The 17,523-nt window shown below is 35.8% G+C and overlaps 1 protein-coding gene across 5 annotated transcripts in view; it reads left to right on the top strand.

Annotated features, from left to right (window-relative positions):
* The first annotated feature begins 1,434 nt into the window (after positions 1–1,434).
* Positions 1,435–17,523, top strand: part of PCNT (pericentrin) — a 111,547-nt gene continuing 95,458 nt past the window's right edge. For all 5 annotated transcript variants that reach the window (XR_014024467.1, XR_014024468.1, XM_081312625.1 and 2 more), the window contains exons 1-10: positions 1,435–1,489; positions 3,133–3,294; positions 3,594–3,849; positions 4,240–4,298; positions 5,038–5,185; positions 6,792–6,916; positions 8,471–8,561; positions 13,360–13,621; positions 14,077–14,164; positions 15,542–15,758. Coding sequence is in view for 3 of the 5 variants with exons in the window: in XM_081312625.1 (XP_081168751.1) it covers positions 1,436–1,489; positions 3,133–3,294; positions 3,594–3,849; positions 4,240–4,298; positions 5,038–5,185; positions 6,792–6,916; positions 8,471–8,561; positions 13,360–13,621; positions 14,077–14,164; positions 15,542–15,758 (1,462 nt within the window). In the remaining 2 variants the exon portion in view is untranslated. The remainder of the gene's footprint in view (positions 1,490–3,132; positions 3,295–3,593; positions 3,850–4,239; positions 4,299–5,037; positions 5,186–6,791; positions 6,917–8,470; positions 8,562–13,359; positions 13,622–14,076; positions 14,165–15,541; positions 15,759–17,523) is intronic.

Here is a 17,523-nt window from a genome sequence, read left to right as displayed (position 1 = left end):
TTTTTGCAATTAAAAAGTGCTATCAAAAATTTACTATTAGGGCCATTGAAATAGTACTAATAGTATCAACTATTTCAATTAGTACAGAAGCAGAATGCAGCTTCAGCGCTGTAAACAAAAAAAGCTCACTCTTGATATGTAGCATATCCAATCTCACATTTGTAAGAAAAATCTATCAAACACTTCAATGCCAAATGTGATTGCAAATGTGCAATCAACAGAGTCGATTCCAGGTCTTTTCAGGGAAGAAATAAGCCATAAAGGAAGCAGCAGCTGCTCCACTCTATAGTTATCATTTTTTGCTGATTAGTGCTGGAGAAAGGAGAAACGTCCGTTTTTCTTAAGATGAATTTTCTTAAACAGAGAAAAAGAGCTTGATTCGTAAACATCAGTTACAATCTACGCCGCTGCCTTTTCCTCTTCCTGTTACCAGCGGCTCTTCTACATGGAAGGAATCCGTTTTCGCTTCGCTGTACTGTATTAATGGAGCTCTGACAGAGAAGGTGGGGAGTGAAATTTAAAACTAAACCAGAGACTGCGCAATATGTTCTCCTGGATCAGGGGTAGGCAACCTTGGCTCTTTTATGACTCGCGGACTTCAACTCCCAGAATTCCTGAGCCAGCATAACTCAGCTTGAAAACCCCTTTTCCCTCAGCACGGCTGGCTCAGGAACTCTGGGAATTGAAGTCCACGAGTCATAAAAGAGCCAAGTTTGCCTACCCGTCCTGGATCAAGTTACGGTCGTTGAGTTTTCTTTGGGGAGCCGTCCGCTTGTGTGATACAGAAAAATAAAGTTAGAACTCAATTTTTGGAGAGAACAATTATTAACATTTAATGTATTGGAGGAGTGTGAAATACGCCCATTGTAAACTAGGAATCCTTACAGCTGTGATAGCGAAAAAAATGTAGCACAATGCTATTCTTTCCAACTCCTAGGATGACTTACAAGGGTAAAAAATAATATAAACAGAAAACCACTATAGAAACGTAGAAGGCAAAGACTTCCGAGTGCACCGTCGGCAGAAAAAGACTCATATGAATTTAGTATATAACTTTCTTTCAGAGGCCTCTAGGCACGTTGCAGTTTCGAAATTTTGAAAATGGAAATCAAGAAAGCTCGCCGCCGCCGCCGCCGTAAAAGAGCTTCGGAGTTCCCAAGTTCTCTGTGTGTCACATACACAACCGCCTTCTCCCCATTCGGCGGTTACGCGTTCCGGAAGCTCGGCCGCGAGCTCAGTTTGGAGCGTCTCGCCTTGCTGCTGCCTCCTTATTGGTTCCCGGCGCTCCAATACTTGGCGCCGAGGCAGCTTGGCTTAGGCTTCGCAGGGCACCTGGGTGGGAGGGGCGCTGGATGACGTCAAAGGAGCCCATTGGCTGAAAGTTGAAGGCTTCAGCGGGTTGCGCGACCGTTGCTGGCCCAAAGTATCGTTGGCCATGGAAGGGGGAGATCCTGCAAGAGTTCGAGAGGCTGCTGGCGGTCCTCCCGAGGTGCGTTGCTTTCCGCTGCTCTGTGGCGGGGTGGTCGCAGACGCTTATTTTTCCGAGCTGCCTGGGGAAGGCTCCATCCGCAGGGTCCGAGGTCTGTGGTGTGCTGGATGGAGAAGGGTCCTTCTCGCCGCCTCGGGTGTGAGATACGCCTGTCTGCACGGCGCATGGTTCTTCCCCCTTTAGGGGGTTGCTCGGCTCAATGCAGTAGCAATTCCCGCATTCTTAGGAGGTTCTGCTTCTTCAACTGGTCTTTCATTCACAAAGGACGCCTTCTGTGATTCCCCCACCTCCCTTTACGCCATTAGGGGCGGCTGACAGTCCTTCACCACTTAAAGCAGTCTGTCCTGCACCGAAAGAAGAATCAGTTGATTTTGTGTGTTCTGCTGTTTTTATGTTTTTACGTTGTTTGTTTTCAAATGTTTTTTTATTGAAAAGTTTTACAAAGTTGTAATGAAAAAAAAACCCTCCCCACCAACCCTCCCCCCCCCCCGGACTTCCCAAAGCAGAATACAGGGTATTACATATAGCAATCTTAAGCAAACATATGCTAAATGTCTAATACAACGTTAACAAACCTTCCACCCTTTAACTCCCTTATAACAAAACTAATTATAATAATCTATAATTATTAAAATTATTCATATACTATTTGAAACTTTCTAGTCCCATATTTGTTTTGAATATAATCAATCCATCTTTTCCTGTTTTCAAATGTTTTTAACAACTGTAAACTGCCCAGACTCACGGGCGGCATATAAATATAACAAGCAAGTATTAAACATTGTAAACAATTATTTTTATTAGAGATATTTTAGAGGGAAAAGGCCCTGAAATTGGATTAATATACTTTTAAAAGTTACAAACAGACTACACTACATTGGCCATAGTGTGTCGCTCCAGTTGCTTATATTACACACAAACTATTATATTCACTGAGTACTTTAAAGCAGTAAATATCAAAAAGCAAGATTTCCTTTAAACTGATTTAGCAAGGATAATCCAGAAAACCAGGGAAATTAGTTCACATGGTGTAACAAGATGGTGGGCTTGTTGTCACTGTAAATTGGGGGGGGCACAAAGGGAGGCTCAGCCAATCTCAGTGTATACAGGTTGTACTTTGACAATAAAGGTTCATTCATTCATTCAAATGAAGATAAACATCTTAAAATTAATCTCTAACTAAAGAAAAAGGGAATAGTTGAAGTTAGATTTCTGTAAGATTTCAGAATACTTTGAAACTATAGCAGAAAGTTTTACTAACAGATGGGACATAACTTGATGCTAAACATCTAGTTATAGCAAAGAAATGCTAAATCTTAGTGTAGTTATGCAAATCATACAAATCAAACTGTTGTAATCTTGGAGAAAAAAGTAATGTACACTTTAATAATCCTTTATGCTGTTATCAGAAGAGTGAAACTGTATCTGGATAACTTAGTGATTTCAAATAGCAGTACAACAGTGTGCATTGCTGATCCAACTTATTTAAAATCAGCAGGAAAAATGACCAACTCCAAACAGTCAAAGCATACTAAGCTGATGAAGAAAACTCATTTTTTTAAGAAAAGGATTGAAATCTGGTTATCATATTAATGTTCTTGTGTATATGTATAAATAATGTAATGCATTTTACTTCTCTTTAGATTCAGGAACAAGAACAGAATTATGACATAGGTGAATTTTTTAAGTGTCAAGATGAGGACAAAAACTTACATGCTAAACTGATGGAGGAACAACAGCAATTATTAGAAGACTTGCAACAAAAAGTGGAAGTTACGCTTCAAGAGGAGCTGCAGCAAGCTGAGGTACAGTATTCAATAGAATAATAAAGTCCTTGGCTTTTGCAGATCTTAAGTCCCCACTGATTGCAACTAATAGTGTTTTTAATTTGTGCCAATATGATGTTATACTCGCATTAGTTAAGAAACCAAGCTGTGAGGAAATGGCATGCTGCTCTCAAAACCTCATATAAACCTAATATATCTTCTGCTTTTAGTAGCAGCTTGATTTCAAGGAGCATAGCATTGGAACTCTAATATTGTGAGAAACTGATAATAATTATAATAAAGCATATTTGTTCATATACTATCTTTTTAATTTGTAGGTTCCAGATAATCTTAAACTGGAAGCCTTAAGACTAACTTCAAATAACATATACACATCTCAGATGGAGCTAATGCAAATGAATCTGACAAAGGAGAAGGAAACTGCCCTAATGGAGCTACGTGAAATGCTTAATGATAAGCATGCTCAAGAAATTGCAGTTCTGCAAAGTCGATACCATCTTGAATTGGAACATATAAACAAACAGAATCAGAAAGAAAAGGAAGAAATGGTTTTGAAACATCAACTTCACATGGGTATACAATTTATAGATTCCAACTCTATGATTAATAAGACAGCAATTTTTTTTGATGAGCTGATTTATTACTGAAGCAATAAATTGGAAGCAAAATTATTCCCAAGTACAGTAATAATGGATCATAGTCATACAGTATATTCAGAGTGAAATTAAAATGAAATAAAAAATGAGTTGCCAGTAAAATTTTAAAAAATTAAAAATTAAATTAAATGTAATAAAACTTTGTAATATTCTGACTATTTTGTACAAGCTGAAGGAGGGAATTTCAACAATGATGTGCAAAAAATACTTTCAAAATTAATGAAGAATGTGCTTTCACTACCAAATTTTAAAACATATTCATTTGAACCTATATGTCAGTCCCATTCTGTTCCATTTCATTTTGCAGATGAAATGAAGGAGAAAATAAGTCTGGAAATGGAGAAGAGACATTTTCACATTTTGGAGGTATTGCATGTAATTTGTTACTTTTATTAAATCACATTTCTATCTTTTAAAACATCTGTTTTAATATTGTTCAGAATCTGATATGAATATGCTAATTAAAAACAGGTTTTATATATATAATTTTGAGATGTCAATAAGGTCTGTGTGTTCTCATTTCTAATGCCTGTCTGCATCCTAGCTACTACTTGGGTTATTACATTTTTCAATAGCTTATAGGTTGGTGATCAGTAACGGAACCATTACCGTCTGTATAACTCTGGGTTCTTCTGCCTTAGAGTACAGAAAACAAATAACTATTAAAGGCATGGAAGAAACGGTATGTGTATGTAAACAGGACAGGGCAACAGTGCTGAGAAGAGTGACAAATGTTGCTGTTTCAGTTCTCTCAAAATACTCTTAGAGGCAAGTATAGGAGTGAAATTGCCAATACCAGTCTTCCTAAGGTCACCTAGTTAAGGATGTATTCAGAGTTCTGTGTTTCCCTTTAGGAAACAGATTTCAGAGGTGCTTGAAGAATCCTGAGATGATTAGTAAGATGTTAGTGTTTTTGGGGGAAAAAAGGTAGGTTTCGTGTCTTGATACAGGCCTTGCGATAGAATCCTATTCAATTTTTGTGAAGTCTTACAGTGCAGTAGATGAGACAGAGTAGAAGAGTTACTAAAGTTAGAAAGAGTCCAATTTGGAAAAAAGTTTTATTAAGGTAATGGCATTTTAATTATGAAATTTAATTTTCTTTTAGAATCTTAAAAAGGAATGGGCCTCGAATGCAGATGTCAGTTTAAAACATCAGACTGAATTGAACAAGCTGAAACAAAACTTAACAGCAGAAACTGAGGAATTAAAGAAAAAAATGGAAATGCTCTCTTTTGAAAAAAGACAAGCTGAAAGTAAGCACTTCATTTTGGGAATAATTTTCTTTCCAATATCTCTGTGCTCCCCAGAGAGGTTAAGAAATCAGCAAGATAAAGGATTTTATTGTAGCATTAAAACAAGAAGATGCTTGTTACTGTTTTCGATACAAAGTAGACTTCATTTATTTTGAAGTATATGTTTTTCAAAACTGAAGAATTGGCTTACAGAGTGATGTGAAATTTGTTAAGTCTTAAATAACTAGGAACTAAAAAAGTAATTATCAGAATCAATACTAGATGTTCTATATTAGATAATGTTGCTTTTTTCTTTGTCTCAAGTAATCAAGATTTGCTTAGCCTTCTGCACTGGTAGGAAAAGTGATAATGTGAGGTTTGCTATAATCCTTACACTATCACTATCATCTTCTGCAAGTAGTTCTAAAGAATCTCCAATTTCAGTTTTCTCTTGAACACCATGTCCATGTCCTGGACAGTATTTAGTAATGTACCTAGATTTAATATTAAGTATCTTTCCTCCTTTCAAGAAACAGCAGCACTGATTGCAGTGGAGTTTCTGGGAGATGATAATCTCTACAGAAGCAGGGGCTTGGCTTATAGCAGGGGTGTCAAACTGGCAGCCCACCCCAGCTCTGCAAAGGCAAAAAATGTTGCGATAATTCATGTAACGCAATCGAGTTTGACCCCCGTGGCTTATAGCAAAGAATATGTAAGATCTCATAAGCTCATATGCTCAACTGAAAACAAGATATTTAATATTTCTGATTGTATTGTTTTGAGTGCCCCATGCAGATCTGAATAAGGATGATTAAATATTTAGTGAAGAAAATTGATGAGAGGATTAGCTCTTTATCCTTGGTATTGGGTCAAATCCTCACTTTTTCTCTGTCAATTTTGTTCCAAAGTAATGTAGTATTGTAATGTTCTTTTAAATTTTCTACATTGCAACATAGTCAATTTGAAACAAGTGGGGGAAAAACATGTTTTTATTTCATGCAAATTTCTTGCTAGGGTCATTTTATTATTGTATTTTATGTGGCTTGTTTCACTGTTTTTACATTATATTTAAATGTGTTCTGTCTACCAGCTGTTACCTGATCTCTTTCATCTCCATATATTTCCATTCTAGAAAAGCTATCCAAGTTTAGATCATTTTGTACCTAAACTGCTAATCATTATCTTTAACTGCTATCCCTTTTGCCTTTTGTTATTTTTTCCTGGTGTGGTTCATCTATATGTTATGTAGTACTCTGGAAAAGATGCTTGACATAGCAATTTCCCATTTCTTTCTATTATATCTAGCTATTACACACACATTGTCTATTACACAGACAAACATGTAAATCTTTCTGTTATAGCCTTTTCTGGTTTTGGATTGCTCCAAATATTTCAATGATTTGTTTTTTAAAAGTTAAATAAAATCGTGCAAACTAAGCAGACCATCAAATTCACTCCTTTTTTCCTACATCTCTTCAGAATTCTCTACTTCTCTATTTCTGATACCAGAAAAGGTAGTTTCAGCAAGTCATTTCAAAAGAGGCACTTTATCTCATGGGCAAAAGGTGTTCATTTTGATTTTTATAATTCAAGAATGTTCATAACAGAACTCAACATTATTTTGTAGTGGAACATCAAAATCTAGAAAATAAATACCATCTAGCCATGAAAAAACTGCAGAGCGAGCATGAAAAAGAAATGCAAGATATAAAAGAACAAAACAAGAAACAAGTAGAAGAGTTGCAGCAGGAGGTAAATATGCATTAGGCACATAGTATTTGATAAAGACAAATCCTTTTGGGAGTCAGAATTCTAAAAAGTTGTATAGAATTATGCCTTACTGCAACACAAAACCATAAAGTGAAGAAGCATTCTGTCCTTTCTGTGTATAAAAATCTGCTCGGACAAAACTTATAAATTCACTTCTCGGTTGCAACTTATTACTGTCTATAACAGTGGTCCCCAATCCCTGGTTTGTGGATTGGCACCAGTCTTCAGCATGCTAGAAATTGATCTGCAAAAACAAGTGAAGCTCCACCCACAGGATGCAGGCAGCACATGAAACCACGCCCACTCCGGTCCACGGAAAAACCTCTCTCCACAGAACAGGTCCCTGGTGCCCAAAACGTTGGGGGCCACTAGTCTATAATGTCAAGGAGTTTAAGCTATTTCAGATTCTTTAGAGCTGTGGAAGAAGATATTTTAGCGTTAGTGTTCTTAATAGGTATCTCTATGTACATTTAAAGCTCCTAGCTCAACTGTAAGGACCCACTTCAAAACCTCTTCCCAAGAAAGCAGAACTCTTGGAACAGATTCATCCCAAAAGGAACTTTTATTAGGAGAAGTTGACAGCAGGCATAGAAGGCAGGATCTGAGGGTTTCCCTGCTCAAATCAATAGGTTAAAGGAGCAAAAAGCAAACCCCACCCCAATAGTTCATCAGGTGAGTTCAAACGGGCCAATCACCCAGTCCGCTGTGGGAACAAGGCTGATAAGACTCCTTTCCCAAGGCTGTAAAAATTTTGTTGGTTCTTTGCATCTTTTCCACAGCGAGAGATAAGCCAGATGGCCAGAGGCACATTCCTTTCTCACCCCAGTTTGACATCAAGGGGAGAACAGTTCAAAGAGCAAGCAGATAGAGGAAGCGGAGAGGACAAGATACATAGCAATTCCCCAAAGGCTTCCCCCTCCCCCAGGAGCATGGCAGAACCTGCAGAGGGGGGGGAAACCCCATCTAGTAAAATACCACCACCACCACCACCAAAAGGGTTCTGATATCACTAGTGTCTCAGCAACATTGTGAAATAGTTTTCCATTGTCTTTTGAATTTTATTTAAATTTCCTAATCTGTCATACTCTGGTATATCCTTGTCGGGTGGTCTCTGCAAGTAATCACTAGAGTGGGCCTTATTTCATTTTTTGAGATAGGTGCCTTGCAAAAATATATTTATTTTTATTGCTTTGATAATTCACAACATAGTTACGATATACAACAAAAACTTGATAGAATAATTGCAAAAGGAGTATGATTTTAAGCATCTGTGTTGGTGATAAATCAGATTCTGATATTTCTTCATATAATAATGGATAAGAAAAAGTATATTTCCACTAACTTTCTATATCTAAAGTGTTATCAAATATTAATATTCTTCATTTATGTACTGTACATATGGTGATCCAAATGAAAGTGGCATTTCTTTCCAATTGATTCTTCAGCTTCCTCCTTAATAATAGTTCCACAATTCATATAGTAACATGTTAATGTAAAAACTGACCATGATGTGGTAACTTACTATGACTTCTATAGATACAGAAACTAAAGGCAGAATCAGAAGAAGAAATATCACAACTTTGTTCACAATTGGATGGTGCACGGGCAAGTCGGCAAGAATTAAGTGGTAGGTTTAAAATTGGGAAATTGTAAATTGTAATTAAATTTGCTATAATTTAGTAAATGTATTTTGCTTTATGTTTACCAATATCATATTAAAGGAATGATTTTTTTAGTGTCATATATATATATATACTTAGAAAAGGAATCATTAATAGATTCCTTTAAATTATATTTTGTTTTTATTTTGAATATGCCATGTATTGCATTTTTTAAAAAATCTCATTACAGAAAATGAATGCTAGCTTTAAAATTCATAATTTTGTTTCAAATATTTCATTTTACTGTGCATTTAATATCAGTAAATCGCCTTTGCTGATAAATTGCTTTTTTAAAGGTTTTATTGATTTTCTAATTTTACATTTAAGTATTTAAAAAGCAATATGGCGGCTGGGTTAACTCATAATTCAATGATATACAGATATCTTTAATACAAATCTCAAAATACCATATTAAATATTGCCTCTCTTTTCCTCTTAGTATTTACTGTCTCATTTTTAAACTAATACAGTTCTTATTATGTCAATTAAAAAAACATTCTTACATTTATCAATAATTTTTAGCTTATACATATCCTAGTTATTTTAACATTCAGTCTTCATAGACAATCAATGTCCTAATTAGTTTTCCCAATTTTAAGTTTCCCATTAATATTTGAATTTAACATTTGTTGTTTATAATTTCCAAATTTTGAGTAACCAAAATTCCCTTTATCAAATTCATCACAAAGTCTAATATTCAGGATACACATCTATTCAAACGTATTCTATTTCTCACCATCTTACATCATCTAATTAATTTGCAATATGGCATTCTTATTTCCTATTAATTTCCAAATATCTAAACCTTAGTAATAAAAATTTCTCTTGTTTCAACATCAAATACTTCCTCTCTTTTTTTCTTAATGTCTACTATCTCATATTTAGGCTAATACAATTCTTATTATATCAGCTAAATAAAGACACGTTTATTACATTTATCCATAGATTTTTAGCTTATATATGTCTTAATTACTTTTACATTCAATCTTTGTAGACAAATCAATATTCAATTTTAACTTTTAATATTTATACTTCCAAGTTCTAAATAATCAAAATTTTCTTCATCTCAGTTCATAACAAAATATAGTATTCAAAGTATACATCTTATCTATTTGAGTATATTCTCTTTTAATCTTCACTGAGTCAAAACCCCAATTTTCTCCAGCCGTATTCTAGCTTTCTTTCTTTGCCAACTTGCCTTCCATCTCCATGCTTTTAAATCATCAAATGGATCTCCCTCTGTTATATGTATTATTTGAAATAAAAGATGGCATCCAATCACCATTTTTTGGAAGTACTAACAAATCGTCTCTCTTTTTCCATCTCGATGTAGTTGTCCTGAAATATTTATCTTCCCTTCAGTCTGTTCTTCTTCTTGGTCCTCAGGCTTCTTCTGGTTTGTGTAGAAAATCTTTTCCGTTTTCAATATTATCAGTCTCTTCCTGCTTTTCCCTTAGCTATTTGTTGTTCAATTAAATCTTCTGTAATAGTATTTAATTGTTCCACTTCTATTATATCCTGTGTAGTTGATTCTTTAGTTGTAGTCAAAGTTTGCATTTCTATATCTAGGCTGACATCTTGTTCTTTGTAGCCTTTTATTTCATCAATAGCTGTAATAATAGTTTTAAGAATTGCTTTCATCATAAAAAGAATCTGTTCCTGATCTTCAGCCATATTTTCTTAATAGTGTGTTAAATTAAAAGCTTTACAATCAAAGAATAAGAGTAATCTTGTCACTGAGTATGGAACACAGCTGGGCTTCTCACAGCTGATATCTGCCAAGGTTACAGAATTTATCTATAGTCTGGGCTGCAAGCCAAGTCTCTGTTAGGCAATAACAGGTTGTAATATCAGGTTTAGCCACAAGGTGTCACCCTTACCATTTAGGAATTTTTTTATTGTCCAAATTTTGTAATCCTTTTCCTGATTTTGCTTCTTTTTTGTAGATAAAAACCCAAATCTTCAATAAAAATAAAGAATCTTTTACTCCTCAAGCTTTAGAAAAGTAAAAGTCCAGTTAGAATCAGATTATTCTTTTAATGTTTTAAACTCCCCTGGATAGTCAGTCGCGGCTATTACAGGGTAGGATAGAGTTTCCCTTCCCTCTCTCCACAGGGGGGGAAATACTTTGGGCAGCTTATACAGGTAGAAAAATAATTAGGATTAAAGAGAGGTTCAGACCTCACCCAGTCTCTTCCGCACTGCTTTGTAGGTGCTTGGTGGTAAGTGTGACTTCGGCTGTCTGCAGCCTATTGATGAGCCATATTGCTATGGCCAGTCTTTCGTCCACTGGTTGGGAGGGCTGCACTGGATAGAGTGGAAAAGCTTCCGCGATCCCTCCTTGCTGGTTGCCCCTACAGGGCGACTTTCAACCCTTTCCAGGGTCCCCCAGCGATGCAAAATCGGACGTGGAAGACAAGCTTGCCTTCCAAGTGGCCGTGCTGGCAAATCGGAAGTCGTCCTTTAAATTATATTATTAACAGCATTTTAAATTTCATTTTTGGAAATAGACATAATTTTTCATGTTCAAAAGTATGGGACATATGTATCACAAACTCACTTGTAAATTTTTTAATTTCAGTTCACAGTAATGATTGTGGTTCAGTTCCTAAGTCCTGACTGACTCTTCACAATTCGACCGTATCACACCAGGCTCCCCTGTCCTCCAATCTCCTGGGGTTTGCCTAAATTCATGTTCATTGGTCAGTGTTACTATCTAACCATCTCATCCTCTGCTCTCCCCTTCTCCTCTTGCTTTCAATCTCTCCCCTTCTTCTTTTGCTTTCAATATTTCCCAACATCAGGGTCTTTTCCAATGAGTCCTCTCTTCTCATTAGGCAGCCAAAGTATTTGAGCTTCAGCTTCAGCATCTGTCGTTCCTATAGTAACGGTATTTGATCTCTATAGGCCTGAGTGATCTGAAGTCAGGGAGGATCATTGTTTCTCATACACATTTTTCCCATTTACTCAAAATCAATCTTTGGTAGCCTCGCTTAGTTATGTTTCACCTCTTAAAGAGCACTTGTTGCTGTAATTACACAAAGCAAACCTATTCAGGAATATTTCCATAGATAGGGAATTCTCCTAAGAAAGTTAATTGGACAGTCTTCACAGATGGATTAATTGTGGCATTATTTTGATTTACATCAAAAACTTAATTTGATAGAATAGAATCGATGCAAGAAGTGTGTGGTATTAAGCATTTGTGTCTGAGATCCCAAAATCTAGTATTTGTCCAAATAATATGAAGGACCTAAAGTGCAATTCCAGTAACTTTCTATACAGCATCTGAAGTACAGGTAGTCCTTGACTCACAACCACAATTGAGCCCAGGATTTCTGTTGCTAAATGAGGCAGTTGTTAAACACGTTTTGCCCCATTTTACAACCTTTTTTGCCACAGTTGTTAAGTGAATCACTGCCGTTATTAAGTTAGTAACAGACTTGTTAAGTGAATCGATTTCCCCATTGACTTAGCTTGTCAGATGATCACAAAAGGTGATTGCATGACCTTGGGACAGTGCAACTGTCATTTATTTATTTATTTATTTATTTATTTATTTATTTATTTATTTATTTATTTATTTTAATTCCATTTATATCCCGCCCTTCTCCGAAGACTCAGGGCGGCTTACAAGCTTAGCAGTAGCCTTCATTCTATGTATATGCCTGCTTATTAGGGCTTTCACACATACCCCAAGCGGCATTATTACAAAGTCAGCTTAATTGCCCCCAACAATCTGGGTCCTCATTTTACTTACCTCGGAAGGATGGAAGGCTGAGTCAACCTTGAGCCTGGTGGGATGTAAACCTCATAAATATGAGTCAACCGTTTGAATTTTGATCATGTGACCATGGAGATGCTGGATGGTTGTAAGTGTGAGAAATGGTCATAAGTCACTTTTTTGTCCCAAAGGTGCTTTTTCACGAGGCAACTGGACTTTTTTTTTCTCTTAGAAGATGTTTTGCTTCTCACCTAAGAAATTTCTTCAGCTCTGAAGCCTCTTGGATGAGCTGAAGAAGCTTCTTGGATGAGAAACAAAATGTCTTCAAAGAGAAAAAAGAAAGTCCAGTTGCCTCGTGGAAAAGCACCTTTGGGACAACCATGACTTTAGTTCTTGTTTTGGTCCCATCATTTTGTGCAGTGCAATCTAGCTGTATTGTGGAAAGAAAAAGTGTGATTCTTTGCCCAGAAAGCATTGCAGGCCTCTGCCCTGATAAATGAAGAAATGAAAAAAGGACAATTAAAAATGAATGTTGTGTTATCCTTTGGGATCTAAGGTGTGTCTAAAAAGCTGACTTGAATCTTTGTAAACTGACAGCCATATATGTCTAATGAATAAGATAAAACTACTGCCATATCCATTTCCTATGTAGACCACTGACGTGAGTTGATTAAGCAATCACAACATCCTGTAAAATTTAGATTGGCAAGGTAGAATGAGGATGACTTTATTTAATTTGTTTGTCATATATTTTTTTTCAATCAGAGGGCCAGCTGAGTAAATTGTATAAATTTATAATATGATGCAATCCTATAGATAGATATAAGAGTGTACAATATCCTACTGAATTCCATGAGATCTTTTGCATAGATGTGCATAGAGTGGAAATGCATGTTTTTGTAATGAGATCTCCATGTTCAGAATTAAGTCCCATTTTTTTCAGTATTGAACCCTTAATAATATGGGAGTTGCATTTTTTAAAAAAACATTCAGCTGAATTAATATATTTAAAGTAAACAGTATTATTTTTTACCCCTCAGAACTGAAAATACAGCTGCTTGCTCGTACCTCACATGTGGAAGAACTGGAGTATCTGAAAAAAGATTTTCAACTTAAATGGGATAAAAAAAAGACTGCACATGAAACTGAGTTGGAACAACTAAGGCTTTATTTTGAACAGAAATTAAAGTCTGTGGAAGAAAATTACAGAGAAGAATTAACAATGTTGCATCAGAGATTGCAAGAAGTAAAAGATTATTCCATAGAAGAGGAGATGGAAAAATCTCAAGATACAGAATTTGGGTTAAGCTAATAATTTAATATTGCTATCCTGCTATTGGTTCCACCTCAGTAAGCCTTAAATCCTAGTTTAGGATGAATATAATAATTATCTTAATTTCTTGTTAAAGAAAACTTTTTAGCTAGCCATAGGGAAAGGTACTATGACTTCCAGTTTATACAAGAGTAACTGTTCACGTGACTCTTGAGCAGTTATTCCCGTATATTACAGATATTGGAATATTAGAATTTTACTGAACACTTAGTGTAAAATGAGTTGTATATTACTAACTTCTAAACTATGATAAATGAACATGAATTAGGAAATCCATACAGCTTTACTTCATGCTCATATTTTATTCATCATAGGTTACAATATTGATACATATGTGAGGATTGTAATTCAGAAAATTTAAATTATTCTGTTCTTAATACTAGCTAAAGTTATTTTTCTGAATTATTCCATATATTTTATACAGCCCTTCTATTACGCTATTGGAAGAAATGACAGAAAAAGAGAGATTGGAGTTGTTTGAACAGCTAACTCAGCAATTGGAGCACTATAAGGTCAGTTACCAAGCAATAAATAGTATTTGGAAGTTATTTAGCTCCTCCATACCACCTGTTACAGTGTAAAAATGCCAAGGGTATGATTTACTGAGAACATATCCTTATAGTGGAGCTTCCCACTTGCAGACAGCCTACTACTGAAGTTGGAAAAAGAGTGTTCTTGTTTTTGTTTTAAATGGTTAGGTTGAATAATCGACAGTTGAATTACAGATAGTATTCGACTAATAACTTTGATGGAACTTGCCCATTGAGAGTGAGATGTTGCGACAGCCATTAAGTAAAGCGCCCATGTGATCATCTCACTTATGGTCCCCATCCCTACTCTTCCCAATGCAATCATTAAACATGTGCAGGGGAAGGTCTGGGAGAACTAGCACAGCCCATGTGCCAGGCTTCCAGAGGCCTCCCCTACCTGCTAAGGCATCCTGTGCTCTGCTTCCCACCCTTTAGAGTGGGCCTGCTTCCCACCCTATCGGACCCCAGACCCTCCTCACCCTGCATCATCCATCACCACTTAGCTTTCAAAGATCTACAAAGCTTGGGTTAGGAAAGGAGGACAAGCCACTCTGTTCCTAAGCCACCATTTTGGGGGAGGCTGCACTGAATTGTATGGGTCATGTCACATGGCCCAGGAACAGAATGGCCTTCTCTGCTTCCTCAAGCAAGCTGTGGATTGCAGTAGATCTTTCCAGAGCAATTAGGAAAGTAGAGCAAGCCACTTTCTTCCTGAGCTGTGTTGAATGGCTGAATTGAATTCTCTTTGAATTCTCTTTCTATTTGTTATTGGACAGCCCTTAGCAATCCATTTTTAACTTAAATGTGATGTGAAAAGTCATTTCCTTCTGCTTGATTAAAATTCTGTGGTTTTAAACTACCCAGCTCGAGGGGAGGGAAGGAGATATTTTATTCACAGGGAAAAAAGAAAAAAATTGAAAAAAATAAATACATCATTTTACCACTTTAAGCTGCTCCAAAGACATTTTTTCCTTTTTACCTGCTTTTAAAAAAGATAATTTACTATATGAATTTATCAGTTTAACTACTTTAACTTACGTTCTAAAATCAACAATTAACCTTTTTTCCTTGAATTATTTTATTCATTTCTGCACCTTGACTTTGTTGGCATTGATATTCCAGTTGTTAAAACCAATGCTATATTTAACACTTGTTCAGTTCTCATTTTCTTTATGAAGATTTAGATTTCTCAGCCTGATTGTGATGTTGCTAAAATGTCATCTGCATATTGTAGTATAATATTGCACTTTAACCAAGAGTATAAATTGTTGTGATGTATAAAATTGTGCAAAACAGTTAAATTAGATAAAAATTCAAATTTCCTAGACTTAATGCATTTCTCTTACATGTTCACTTTAGGAAGAACTTTGTTCTTTACAATGGCGTTTGAATAAAAAACATTTACACGAGATTGAGCTATTAAGATCTACTCTCACACTCCAATACCAAGAGAATATTATAAAGCTGAAATTGGAGCTCTCAGATAGATATACTTCTGAAATAGAACAACTGAAAAGGAAACATTGTTTACATCTTGAACAGCTCCGTGCCAAAATTTCAGATGAACACCTCAAAGGTAAAAAGACACTGTCTCATAAGCAAACTGGGTATTTTAAATGTCCTGACTTGTAACAGATTTAGAAGAAAAACCTCTAAATGGGCACATTTTACATCAAATGTCAAAGTTAAATAAATGATTATCCACTTAGCCAGTAGTCATATATTGTACAGGAAGAGCTCACTTATTGTCTGGCTTGTTCAGCAACCAGTTGAAGTTATGACGATGCTGAAGAAATAATTTTACAACCAGTTCTCACATTTATGACCTTTGCAGTGGCCTTTGCTCACATGATTGCCATTATAATAATTTTTTGTTGTCCTGTGTCTGACCTGTTTTTCTTTCTCCCCCCCCCTTGCAGAGTGCAGAGTCCCTGCCCACCCTTTGTAATGCCTTCCTCTTTAATCTCTCCACTGTGCAATGGGAGAAAGGAAAGATAGCTTACAGAAATTGCTTGGTGTCTTCTCCCACCCTCCGCCCTCATAGAGCAGATACATTGCTTAAAAAAGGATGGGAGTGATCTTTTGTGGAGAGAAAAGTGGCTTTCTGGGGAAACCTGCAGGAAAGATTGCAAACAGTGATCACATGACTGTAGCAAGCTTGGTAATGCATCGTAAGTGTGAGTGGGTTGCCAAATGTCCTAATTACAATCATGTGATCTCAGGTCTGCTGCAACAGTTGTAACTTTGGGCATAGGTTGTAAATCCCTTCATGGTTGTTTGGCCAGGACTACCTGTAGCTGTTAATTATTAAGATTAAATATGTATTTTACAATGAATATTTTATTTGGGAGCAAACAAAGGTTCCTCGTAGCAGTTTTGGGATATAGTACTTTTTATATTGAGATTTTGCTTGCTTAAAAGAAAATAAAACCTCTGAAGAATTAAAGAGATAAAACACTAATGATTTAAAAACACAACTAATGGCTTAAGTACAGAACTGGCAGAGAATAGTTCTTCCTCATCCTCTGCTATTCTAATGTATTGAGAAATATATACCATAATATATTCACCAGCCTCTAAACTTCACAAGATTTTTTGTTGCTGTTATAAATCTTTAAAACTGCTGCATAAAACCGTAATTTTGAAAAAAAATCTTAAAATCTACCTTTTTTTGGAGGGGGTTAGTATCATTCAATCTTGTATTTACGATTGGTAAACCTTATATCTGTAATGTAGTTACATACATAATTGAAAAAATGTATTAAAATATTTTAGCATGTGTAATTTGATAACCCAGCAACTAAATGGTTGAATTACCTGGTTATATTGTTTAGAGCAAAAAAATTTATGAAACCTTTTATAAACTTTACTGTAATTCTTAGTAGCCAGCTGGGTGACCTTGGGCCAGTTACACTCTCTCAGCCCAATTCACCTCACAGGGTAGTTGTTGTGGGGGAAATGGTAGAAGGAAGGAGTATTACGTATGTTCACTGCCTTGAGTTATTTATAAAAATAATGAAGGGAGGATATAAAAAATAGAATATTGTGTTCCTGATTTATTGCTTAGGCAATAAGACCTCTATTAAACCCATCTCTAGAATTTCAGCATACGTTTAGATACATATGTCTTCTGTACTGTCTCTCTCTTAAGCTTGCAGAAATATTACTTTTCTAGATTGGCTTTCATTGGGACAGAACCAATATTTTCCAGCTATTCCATGTGGGTTGACATTTGTCTCTTATCAGAGAATTAGGTTTATGAATGATTTATAACTGCATCATAGTAGAAGTGATAAAACAGTTTCTCAGAATTCACAAGAGAAGGTATCAATGACAGTCAA

Source organism: Vipera berus (assembly GCF_964194415.1).
Source record: "Vipera berus genome assembly, chromosome: 1".
Taxonomy (NCBI): domain Eukaryota; kingdom Metazoa; phylum Chordata; class Lepidosauria; order Squamata; family Viperidae; genus Vipera; species Vipera berus.
This window is presented reverse-complemented; position numbering and strand designations above follow the sequence as displayed.